The sequence below is a fragment of the Pristis pectinata genome, chromosome 21 (genome assembly GCF_009764475.1).
Source record: "Pristis pectinata isolate sPriPec2 chromosome 21, sPriPec2.1.pri, whole genome shotgun sequence".
In the NCBI taxonomy this organism is placed as follows: Eukaryota; Metazoa; Chordata; class Chondrichthyes; order Rhinopristiformes; family Pristidae; genus Pristis; species Pristis pectinata.
The window spans coordinates 19957985-19971168 of NC_067425.1; the positions used below are offsets into that span (position 1 = coordinate 19957985).

Here is a 13184-nt window from a genome sequence, read left to right on the forward strand (position 1 = left end):
GCTATTTGTGGTGTTATGGACATGTAGACCACACAGATAATGAATGACCTAATGGATGAAGTACTGAAGAATAGTCTACACCTGATTTGCCTTAAGTACCCCACTTCCCACCCACCTATCTTCTGATGAACAATATCTTCCAGAGATGAAGGATGAAATGTGATTTATTTCCTTTCAAATCCATAGAATATTTAGTTCAGTATTGTCCAATAAGTTAACCACTGACCACATGTGGCTTGTTGGAAAACCACTTACAGTTAATTATAATTTTTGATCAATTAAAAAAGTAAATTGGGGCCCAGTTGTTCAGTGTATGATCTCAATTAACTCTTCTAATGTTTTCTGAAAGCTGTATTAAAATAACTAACATAACTTCATGATAGAATTTCAAACTTCATGATAGAGACAGCTGTCGTTTCCCATTAAATACTGGCAGATGTTTGTCCTGTAAATAAGCCCAGGAAGTGCATTGTGTGAAAGGACTTTTTGTCTAGATTATTGCAGTTATGCTATCAGCATTGTCACAATGGTGCCAGTGGCTAACCAGCATTTTTTTCCCCTCTATTGGGGGAAAAACTGGTTTGATGCACAATATTCAAAATAATCAATGGTCACCTCTTATTAAATTCTGTGATTGATTAAACCTCCTCTTAAAAATGTCTTAGATGTTTGGGGAAAAATATGTGGATATTTGAGAGCTAATATCCTTGGTACTGACTGGTCAAACTCCAGAAACTACAAGGTCTGCACACCTGACATTCCATGTTTAGTGCATGTGTAATGTTTCATACTTTTGCAATTTATTTAAACATAAGCAGTAAAAGCTAACCAAAAAAGACTGAGAATATAACAAAATTTTGCTTGTATGTTCAGATTCGATGCCTTAAGTAGTATTCTGACAAGATTATCAATTTGGTGTATATATGGATGGTGCAAGTTAGAGTCAAGATGATAATTTCCCCATGAGTATGGTAGTAAGGCATTGTTAAGAGTTTTTTCCCCAAAAACAATTGAAACAACAAATGTGTTCAAAAACAATTAAGTTGCTAAGAAAAATTCCAATTAATCTGCGCTGATGTTAATTAATGTAAAATTCTGCAGCCTCTGCTACATCCTTGTAAATCTGTTTAGGACAATCTCTTGTCCTATTGCATTCTTCATATAATGTGGTGACATAAACTGTATACAGTACTCTAGCTGTGGCTTAATTACTGCAATAATTAATTCCAGCATGGCCTCCTTGCACCTGTTTTCTATGCTTTGGCCAAGTAAAAGCAAGTATCTCGTAAGCCACCTGAATGATGTCTACTTGTTCTGCTGTCATCAAGGATTGTGGAAAAGCACTCCAAAACCCTACTGTTCTCTATTCGCGTCCTCAGTAACGAATGCCTGACTGTATGTATAGCCCGTACATACAAATGAGGGTTTGAGAGACCGGTTATGAATAGTTCACAGGAACGGAACCCTGCCTTAAACTTGGGATGTCCTTATTGTTTATTCTGTAGAGTAGTCTGAGCTGCAGAGAATTTCATTATCTCCCAAAGAAAACGTGCTGTTTCTCATGATAATTGTGATTGTTTTTTTCTTTATTTCCATCTGCAGATATGTCACATAGTTCTTGGTCTAAGACCAGCAACACCAGAAGAAGAAGGACAAATTATCAGGTGCATAACTTGCAGTAGCAACTGCTTGTTCTTTGAACTTAATAAAAATGCTAAATTACTGCCATATTTGAGGAGGTTATTCACTGAAAATAGTTGGTTTCTATAGAGCATTTAAACAGTTGCATGGAGCATCTTAACTAAACACATCCCATTCACTCTTAAGACCGTCTAAGCTTAAGGACAGGGCAAAAAATGCAGAGCTAAAAAGCTGGAAAAAAATATTTTGTCATATTCCTCCCTGACACTCTCGTTCATTGAGTGAAGTGTGCATTACCTATACAGTCACATGCCTGCTATATGGTGTGATCTCTGCTCCAGTTAAGAACTGATCTGACTCCATCTTGATGATATTCAGATAGTCAGCATCTGGCAATACATTCCAGAGTATAATTAGTCTGTATGAGAAGAACCACCATGTAATGTTGTTAGTTCCCACTCTGGGATTTCATATAAAATTTAAATTCATGTCCTTTGTACATCTCAAAGCTGTTAAATTGCAGTAATGTATCAATAAGTACAATCCTTTCATTATTTTATAGACCTCCACCAGTTCACTTCTATGTAAGTCTTTATTGCTCCAAAGTAAATAGATTCAAATCCTAAACTTATTTGAGTAGTTTTCTTTTAGCAAGTGTTCTCAATAGTTCTCATCTGTATGAGTTCCAAAGTCAGTCATTGTATTGCAGACCGAGTGAGCAAACCAAAATTCCAGACTTCTCTCAATTGATCATAAACCTTCAGTGAGTAATGCATTGGAGGCTGGCAGGCTGCCTGACCCAAGCCAGACAGGAACCAACAATGTATCAGGTTTGGATTGGGTGTATATTCCAATAAAATATCAGTAGCTAGTGAGCTCAGCCTAGTACTTTACCCAAGTTAAGATTATTATTTGTAGTTAGAAAGTAACATTTCAGAAAGTTGAGTGTTTCAGTCTCTAAATTGCTCGATTATATTTAAAGCGATGCTTGGGTATGGAAAATATTATAACTAGTTGGGCTCAGTTCAGGTTAGCCATAGCATGTCAGGTTTCAATTTTATGCACAAGCATGTCCATACTGTGTACCACTTTTTCTCTCTCAACCTACCATTTGCAGGGAACAATGGTGAATAAGTGTATTCTCTGTTCACCTATCGCCAGTGCTTGATGTTACAACAAAACAGAAAACCTCAAGTGCTCAGCATTGAGTGTTGTTAGTATTTTCTGTTTAATTTCAGAGTTTCAGTAAATTCATTGCTTTTGGATGCATTTCAAATGTTAATAATAATTTGTGTCTAATTCACCCAGTGCATCTCGATCTCTTTGGATTTAATTAGTCTCTTCCATTGGCCAGGTCATTGACGAAGACTGAACATTTGTTAATTACAGACTGATCGTAGTTAGTTCTCTTCAGGCCAATCCAGATTCATTTATTACAACTTTTTGAGGTTAATGCATCAATTAGTAATCATATCCTTGAAATTATATTGTGCATTATTACTTAACGGAGTCTTTGTCAGGCTATTAATGGTATTGTTAAAATAGTATCCAAAGTAATTTCCTCCAAACTAGTTCTGGGAATCCTTGCTGATATTTGTATCCCTTTACTAATTTATCTGAATTTTTTTTCTCTAGTGGATGGCTGGAAAGAGAAAACAGACATGGCCTACAACCTGGACATAATTGGTTTTTGATTTCAGTGCAGTGGTGGCAGCAGTGGAAGGAATATGTGAAATATGTGAGTAATTAGCAAACTCTAATGTTTTCTAGTAATTCAATGTTGTGAACACAGCAGATGCAATGCTTTGTTGACTGCAAAGCAGTATATTTTTAAAGGCAGGCAAGCTTGCCAATTATTTTATATGGAGTTTTAAAACTTAAAAACAACTATTGATCCCTCATGAATCCAAGGAATTTATTTGCAGTACTGTTTATGTGCTTCTGATGGAAAGCAAATGAGCAGTTGCCTTAAGCTGGTTTTGTAGCTGAAGATCACAAATGCAGTCCACGCGACAAGCTACTTCTGTGTGATACCATCATTGATGGACATTTTCAAGTACCTGTTACTCAGCAAACTTAACTAAACAGCAGTAATTGTGGACTTTAAAATTATGTAGCAATCCTGTCCCCAAAAACACAGCCATTGCTTGATTTGCCGTGAAGAGAACCAGCAAAAACATGAAGAAATTTCGATGCTTTCATTCTTACTAGGAAGATAACTGGTGCACCAACTAACCCTGCTTTTAAATTCTACTGTATTGCACAACCTTAGAAATATTTTTTCTTTCGTGATGAACAACTTTTAATTAAATGAAAGCCTTCTCCAATTTTCATTTTGTTAATGTCTTCAAGAATGTTAAATTTCTACCAAAATATAAAAAGAAAAATGAACACTTGTGTTTGATGTGTGGTAGAAAATTCATCCACATGAAGTCTATTGTTGATCTTAAATCTTAAACCAACAGATTTTTGTTAACCAAAAAGGTATTTAAAAAATAGAGAGGCTGGCGAATTGTTTAGAGTCTCGCATAGATCAGCCATGCTGTCAGGGAATGTTGGAAAAGGCTTGAGATGTTGAATATGACTTTAACTGACGAACATGGAAATGGGATACAGTTGCAGTTTGTACAAAGAAACATTTTCCCTTTACAAACGCACGCAAGTTCAAGCTTGTAACCTTTGGTATCAGTTGTGGCCTTCCCTATTTCAAAATAAATATCATACTGTTAATTATTTTGTTCAAGCTATTTAGAAAAACATGTCACATTGAGATGATTACTCAGAAAAGAAGCATAACCAGGGAACATCTGGTGCAATATATCTGTTGTACAAAAGATATCCTGTTCCAAAAGTAAAGTTGCTTTTTTTTTAGTCTTTATTTAAATCTGTTCACTGAGCTTCTGATGAAACAATTAAACTTTAAGGAGCTGCCTTTGCAATTTCAGTATGGAAATAACGAATCAAAGTGGGGAAGTCACTTTTTTTAGGGAATCAATAAGTTCTTATTAATTTCTGGGACTTGTAAAATTCTTAGTCCATTAGCCAAAATAGCATCAAGGATCAGCAAGTATCCTGAAGGTAAATTTAACGGATTTGTCATTGCCATTGGGACCACAGATTATTTTTCTTGTTGCTTCGCCTATTGGAGATAAAGAATTTTACAAGCTAAAGTAATGAGCATTTTTTTAAATGTTTTATTTTTTGCTATTATGAAAATATTCAGTTACATTGTAGAGAGCTGCTTTCATGTTCATCTTGAGCTTCTGGTCTCATGCCATTTCAACTCCTCATTCCCACACCAACCTCTCTCTGTCCTTTGCCTTCTCCATGACCAAATGCAAACTTAATGAATAACACCTCGTATTCTGTTTGGGTAGCCTAGAACCCAATGGTATGAACATATTAAATTTTTCAATTTCAGGTAACCCACAACTCCTTACTTTCCAACTCCTTCTGATCCACTTAGGTTCACATTTTTCACTCCCCTCCTCTTTATCCCCCTCCCCTCCCCCTTCCCATTACCTAGATTAGCTACCCTCCCTCACCTGGTTCCATCAACCACGCACCTTTCCACCTAGGCTTCTTCTCCCTTGGCCTACCATTCCTATCCCCACCTGGTTCTACTTGTCCATCATCCCTCCCTTATTTGGTCCCACTTATCACCACCTAGCCTCTGTCTCAACCCTCCCTCTTTCTTCTACATACTGGCTATTTTCCCTCTACGCACTCAATCCTGACGCAGGGTCCTGGCCTGAAATATCACCATCCCTCTGCATCCGCAGTCTCTTGCCTTCATGTTCTTATTCCTTCTATGATGTAGTTTAGAGGTAATTAATGTCCAAATAATTGAAATGGTCAAAATGATCCATTTCAGTCACAATTTATCAGGTTAGTAGTAAGTTCATATTATTTAATTTAAAGGGCCACAAAAAGGATAATTACACCAAAATATCCCTTTTTGAGATACAGTGCAATGTGGTTGTGATGTGTTTTGGTTTGGTGCTTTTCCCCTAAGCTGTTCAGCCAGAATGGATTGAGAAAGTGTTTCAAGTACCTTTTTTTATGATTTTATTATTTTAGTTCCAATTATCTGAAAATTGTTTAAAATCTTCTGGCAAAACACACCAAGGACACTATATACTTCAAAAAAAATCAATCAATAAATAAATATATATATAGACATCGCTATGACATCCAATGTGTTGGAGTGGATTAAGGCATATGATTCATAGCAATCTATTGTACAGTTTGTTCAGAAAACAAATTGTGTTTAAAGAGCAAAGGAAGCAGAAACTACAACAATTTCTCCCAATAAAAGCAAGGTAATTTCAAGGAAAATTGTATTTAATAGAGGGTGACAACATAATGCATAAAGTCAGTCATGGTCAATTACAGCATTTTGGTCACCAAGATTGATTCAGAAATTGCTCCCTGATTTGGCCTAACTATCTATAATTGGGTCTCAATGCAGCCTTCAAAAATACATGCCATTCTATTTTAATGTCTTTTTGTTTCTGCTTTGTTAATCAAATTAATTGATATTTAATAAGTAATCAAAACTGCTAATTTATGGAACCTTCTGTCAGTTTTGAGTAATTGCTGGTACACGAGAGGAATAAAAGAAAATAATTCTAGTTTCATTACAGCTTGTCTGGCACAATGGCAATCTGTTTGTGCTCCAAGTTGAGAACAAAATCTAGGTTGGTGCCCAGATATTCTGAATCCTGAAACTCCTGTATAATTTATTTTTAGATTTCCAGCATCTGCTGTTTTTTTTTTATGATTTTCAAAAAACAAATGCTAGAAATCTTTTTCAAAAAAAGCAAATGTGTTGGAAATACTCAGCAGGTCAGGTTTCAACTGTGAGAAGAGAAACAGTTAACGTTCCACATCAAAAACCCTTTGTCAGAATCCAGTATTTTCTATTTTTATTTGTAGAAACTGATTAGCAAGATACAGAAAAATCTTAGGTTAACCACCTTAATCCATCCTTGAAGTAGCTTACTCAAAAAGTGGGCTTGTAATGGCAAATCCTTTGACATCCTTGTAGGTGACTAACTTCAGGTTCCAAAATCTGCATATGGGCCAAGAAGAATTTGGAGTTCATGGTGACTTGTGCAAAAGTTGGTATTGACTGAAAATACATTGATTAGCTTTGAGATTTTGATGAATGTGGTTGTCACCTTTCAGTTTTTTTTTATGCTTTTATTATAGGAAACAAAACCTGTCATAATAGAACCCTCATCAATAATGAATTTAGTAAAAAGCCAAAACCAATTGCATGTTGTGGATCAGAGTGAAGACAAACCTGGAATGCAGAATTCATTTACTTCTACAGATGAAAAATATTTTGACAACATTTCAATTGCATCTGAAGCATCTGAGAGCACTGGCACTGGTAACTTTGGTTTTATGTTTGTGCAAAACGTTAATTGAAAGCTCAACATTTAACTTGTTTAAGGCACACATCATACTAAAGTCAGAAATTCCCTTTTGGTACAAAACCTTTATAATAAATTCCCTAAACTGAACATAAGGTTACATAGGCCTTGCTGACCATGGCAGAGGATTTGAAAGACTGCTGGGAAATTAGGTACCGACAGTACTGTTGTGGCAGAAAGTAAAAGATCTTGAGAGAACAATACTTTGAGGATTTATGGGTAAGTGAGAACTGGAAATTAAGTATCCTCCTCAAAAAAAAGGAAAGGTAGTTATTTGTGAATTCAGACGGATATCTAAAAAAGGTAAGGATTTGAAATTAGTGCTCTATTCATTTGATATCAAGTCAGCCTGTCTATATTTGGGAAAAGCAGAAGTGCCAAGAAAAACTGCATCCAATGTTTCCAAGGCTTAAGACATCCTGTATGACAAGCAACAGGATTGGAGTGTGGATAATAGTACTTATGAACCAGTTGTATTCACTATCACTTGAAGAGCCAGGATTGCAGGATAATCCTGGTTTTAAAACAAAAATGACATTTATCTTGTCATTCACATTTTTAAAAATGGTTATATCCAGAGCAGACTTTAACTCTTTGCTCACAATGCATTGATTGGGTAAATGAGTAAACCTAAAGCAAAACTGCTTTTACCCTTTACTCTTAACTTGAATAAGAATGGAATTTAAAGCTTCTCATGTCAGCATACAAATATGCAGAACAAAAGAAAATACTAGGCACAGAACCAATAAAATCAAATCTGCATGTTATATTGGACACCTTCGCCTTTATCAAAAGAAATGAAAACTTGTAGGCCTCTGGCAAGTAACATTTGTTGTGAACTGCTGTTCCATCATGGAGTTCATTTGCCAGCCATCCAATTTAATTAGGTTGTTGCTACTAGATTTGAGGATTTTTAATAGAGATCAAGAAAGCCAAACTATTCCTTTTTGTAAGAGTATATGTTCAAAAAGATTAAAATCTGAAAATAATATAAGAATATTTTCTTTTTTTTTCAGGCTTGTATCAGTCTAGTCCAGCTGGTACTGATGTTTGCTTTCCTAGACAGTACAACAGTTTGGACAACAATGGTCAATGCTTCTTAGGTGCCAATGGGAACATTTTAGGACAACTTGGTCTACAGAAACCAGGAGCTATTGATAATTTATCACTTGTAATGCAAGGGTCTGTAAAGGTATGGATATAAAGCTTTCAAAGATTGAAAGTAATTAAGTCTACCAGGATGAACTCTAGCATGCTACAAACCTAGCATTCTGAAAAATGTGACAATGAAATATTCAAAGAATAAACACTAAGATTATTGTTGATTAGTTTTCAACTCTGGCTATGGTGCAAAATGTCATGAAATCTAGACAGCATATTCATTTAAACATTAAAGTAGTTTAAATGAAACATTAAAGTCACTAATTTATCCTATTCTTTGGATATTTAAGTCAGTGAAGAGCTACTCAACATGTCCATTTGTCAATCATGTAGGATTTTACTTTTATAGTAAGCAATATTTGGATATATATGCAGTGTATTACTCTTTGCAGTAGAAGTAAAATCCATTGGTCTTGTCATTACCCTTGAATGGTCGATGACCAGCATAATTTTGAAACTGAAATCTGATTTGATTGAAGGTGAGCTTTTTGAAAATAATGGAAATGTGTTTAAAATAAGTGATTCATTAAAATCAAATGTGTTTCTTGAGAAGTTTAAAATACATTTAAGCCAGATTTTAATCGGACTTCATGAATATGCTAATCACATCCTACTCTACAGTTTATGACCACATCCAATGCTATATACCTAAGTTGAACTGCTCTTTTGGTTCCATTCCCATCCATGTGATGGCTCCAGCACTCTTACTTCGTAGTACATTCCCAAAGGATCTAAACTGCTTTCCCGCTCTTACTCATCTGTATGCTGTGGTTTGACTTGATCTGAAACTGCAGTGTCAGGTTCAGAGTACATGCTGACAAAGCATGAGGTGACTCAGCATCGCGTCACTAAATACATTCCAGCACCGCCCACTACAGCCCTTGTATTACTTTTGATTACTCATGCTTTGTCAATCCTCCAGTATTAGGTGAGGAGGAATTACCTCCAAATAAATAACTGGAATTCTGAACACAATTTCTTTCTTTTCCACCATAAACTTTCCCCTTACTGAGCCAAGCTTCCACAAGACCTTGGACAAGTGTCTAGTTCAACTTCAGCCTCTGACTCCATATGCTTTACATCACTGAGGTTGACTGCTTCTAGCAGTCACCTTCAATATTATTCCAGCATTCCAATTGCACCACTCAATGGAAAGCCAAAGAAAAAACTGGAGCGTACTGCAATCCACATTCTGCTAAACCACAGGGCAGCTCTGTTTTTGATTTCAATATCTAACTAACCCCTTATCTATGTGCCAGTGTTACTTGCAGACTTCCAAGATCTTTTTTTTAACAATACATCATATTGCCTAATCTGATTTGTACATTATTCCTGCAATTCCTTTGTCAAAATGCACAAACACCTGAAAATTAACCCAAGAAAAGTGAGACGAGGGCTATCAGGAGCATTTTTCCACAAGATTAATGTTTCTGTTTTCATAACATACAATGAAAATAACTCTTTTATTTGTTCATCAAGGCTCCTACGTTAACATTAGAGGGTGGACGCCTGAAACGGAATCCAGCTTTGGTTCGAGGCAAAGACTATGAGGTTGTCCCAGAACCAGTGTGGAGGGCATTGTACCATTGGTATGGGGCAAACCTATCTCTACCTAGGCCTGTAAGTTATCTTTACCTTGTTTACAATGCTTTAAATTGAATCTTTTCAAAGGATTAACCTTTAAAATAAAATCAAAATACTGGAATATTCAGCAGGCTCAGGTGGTACCTGTAGAAATAAGAATAGAGTTAATGTCATGGAGGGATTGTCTACGGAGTCTTTGTGGGTGGAGGTTAGGAACAGGAAGGAGTCAATAACTTTACTGTGTGTTTTTTATAGGCTGCCCAATAGTAACAGGGATATTGAAGAGCAGATAGGGAAACAGATCCTGGAAAGGTGTGATAATAACAGTTGTTGTGATGGGAGATTTTAATTTTCCAAATGTTGATTGGCATCTCCCTAGAGCAAGGGGTTTAGATGGCGTGGAGTTTGTTGGGTGTGTTCAGGCAGGTTTCTTGACACAATATGTAGGTAAGCCTACAAGAGGAGAGACTGTACATGATTTTGTATTGGGAAATGAAACTGGTCAAGTGTCAGATCTCTCAGTGGGAGAGCAGTTTGGAGATAGTGATTATAATTCTATCTCCTTTACAATAGCATTGGAGAGAGATAGGAACAGACAAGTTAGAAAAGCGTTTAATTGGAGTAAGGGGAATTATGAGGCTCTCAGGCAGGAAATTGGAAGCTTAAATTGGGAACAGATGTTCTCAAGGAAAAGTATGGATGAAATGTGGCAAATGTTCAGGGGATATTTGTGTGGAGTTCTGCACAGGTATGATCCAATGAGACAGGGAAGTTATGATAGGGTACCGGAACTGTGGTGTACAAAGGCTGTAATAACTCTCTTCAAGAAGAGAAGAAAAGCTTACAAAAGGTTCAGAGAGCTAGGTAATGTTAGAGATCTAGCAGATTATAAAGCTAACAGGAAGGAGTTTAAGAAGGAAATTAGGAGAGCCAGAAGGGGCCATGTGAAGGCCTTGGCAGGATTAAGGAAAAGCCCAAGGCATTCTACGAATATGTGAAGAGCAAGAGGATAAGACGTGAAAGAATAGGACCTATCAAGTGTAACAGTGGGAAAGTGTGTATGGATCCAGAGGTACTTAATGAATACTTTACTTCAGTATTCACTATGGAAAGGAATCTTGGTGATTGTAGTGATGACTTGCAGCAGACTGAAAAGCTTGAGCATGTAGATATTAAGAAAGAGGATGTGCTGGAGCTTTTGGAAAGCATCAAGTTGGATAAGTCACCGGGACCAGATGAGATGTACCCCAGGTTACTGTGGGAGGCAAGGGAGGAGATTGCTGAGCCTCTGGTGATGATCTTTGTATCATCAATGGGGATGGGAGAGGTGGAGGATTGGAGGGTTGTGGATGTTTTTCCTTTATTCAAGGAAGGGAGTAGAGATAGCCCAGGAAATTATAGACCAGTGAGTCTTACTTCAGTGGTTGGTAAGTTGATGGAGAAGATCCTGAGAGGCAGGATTTATGAACATATGGAGAGGTATAATATGATTAGAAGTAGTCAGCATGGCTTTGTCAAGGGCAGGTCCTGCCTTATGAGCCTGATTGAATTTTTTTGAGCATGTGACTGAACACATTGAAGGAAGAGCAGTAGATGTAGTGTATATGGATTTCAGCAAGGCATTTGATAAGGTACCCCATGCAAGGTTTATTGAGAAAGTAAAGAGGCATGGGATCCATGGGGATATTACTTTGTGGATCCAGAACTGGCTTGCCCACAGAAGGCAAAGAGTGGTTGTTGATGGGTCATATTCTGCATGGAGGTCAGTGACCAGTGGTGTGCCTCAGGGATCTGTTCTGGGACCCTTACTCTTTGATTTTTTTTTTAAATGACCTGGATGAGGAAGTGGCGGGATGGGTTAGTAAGTTTGCTGATGATACAAAGGTTGGAGGTGTTGTGGATAGTGTGGAGGGCAGTCAGAGGTTACAGCGGGACATAGGATGCAAAACTGGGCTGAGAAGTGGCAGATGGAGTTCAACCCAGATAAGTGTGAAGTTGTTCATTTTGGTTGGTCAAATATGATGGCACAATATAGTATTAATGGTAAGACTCTTGGCAGTGTGGAGGATCAGAGGGATCTTGGGGTCAGAGTCCATAGGACGCTCAAAGCAGCTGCACAGGTTGTCTCTGTGCTTAAGAAGGCATACAGTGTATTGTCCTTCATCAATTGTGGAATTGAATTTTGGAGCCAAGAGGTAATGTTGCAGCTGTATAGGACCCTGGTCAGACCCCACTTGGAGTACTGTGCTCAGTTCTGGTCACCTCACTACAGGAAGGATGTGGAAGCCATGGAGAGGGTGCAGAGGAGATTTACAAGGATGTTGCCTGGATTGCGGAGCATGCCTCATGAAAGCAGGTTGAGTGCCCTCTGCCTTTTCTCCTTGGAGTGATGGAGGACGAGAGGTGACCTGGTACAGGTGTATAAGATGATGAGAGGCATTGATCGTGTGGATAGTCAGGCTTTTTCCCAGGGCTGAAATGGTTGCCACAAGAGGACACAGGTTTAAGATGCTGGGGAGTAGGTATAGAGGATATGTCAGGGGTAAGTTTTTAACTCAGTGGTGAGTGCGTGGAATGGGCTGCTGGCAAAGGTGGTGGAGGCAGATATGATAGGGTCTTTTAAGAGACTTTTGGATAGGTACATGGAGCTTAGAAAAATAGAGGGCTATGGGTAAGCCTAGTAATGTCTAAGATAGGGACATGTTCAGCACAACTTTGTAGGCCAAAGGGCCTGTATGTGCTGTAGGTTTTCTATTTTTCTATGTAACTAAACTCTCCAATCCAAGCGACATCCTGATGAATATCCTTTAGACTCTAGCTCAATCATGTCACTCCTATAGTGTGGTGACTAGAACTGCACACAATACTCCAAGTGCAGTCTAACCAGTATTTCATAAAATTGCAACATAATGTCCTGAATTTTGTATTCTATGCCCCGCCCTATGAAAGCAAGCATGCCATCTGCTTTCTTTACCACCCTATGTACCTGTTACCACTTTCAGGGAACTAGGGACTTGATCCCCAAAGGGCAGGATCTTAATTGCTCTGATGGCATTGAAAGTTCAACTGAGACTTGAGAACACCAGACCAAGTAGGGCCAACATGTTCTCTGAAGTGCATTACTAAACCAATGGCTTTTTAATGTTTTTCTCCTTCAAATTCTCAGTTTTGACCACAGTTTACCATTTGAGATGTTTAAACCCAATTGAGTTCTTAGTTCAGGATCATAACCATCAGATTATCAAACACTTGTCTATGCATAAAAATGTTGTTCAGAACATATGACATTTTCTACAAATGGTGCTTTTACCCTGAGGTGGATGATCAGAGAGGTCTGAAGAGAGCAGGTTATAGTGC

The 13184-nt window shown here is 37.6% G+C and overlaps 1 protein-coding gene across 2 annotated transcripts in view; it reads left to right on the forward strand.

Moving 5' to 3' along the window:
• usp32 (ubiquitin specific peptidase 32) overlaps positions 1–13184 on the forward strand; it is a 124208-nt gene that overhangs the window by 82125 nt on the left and 28899 nt on the right. For both annotated transcript variants that reach the window (XM_052035776.1, XM_052035777.1), the window contains exons 11-15: positions 1603–1664; positions 3277–3379; positions 6856–7039; positions 8099–8274; positions 9723–9863. In XM_052035776.1, the coding sequence (XP_051891736.1) occupies positions 1603–1664; positions 3277–3379; positions 6856–7039; positions 8099–8274; positions 9723–9863 (666 nt within the window). The remainder of the gene's footprint in view (positions 1–1602; positions 1665–3276; positions 3380–6855; positions 7040–8098; positions 8275–9722; positions 9864–13184) is intronic.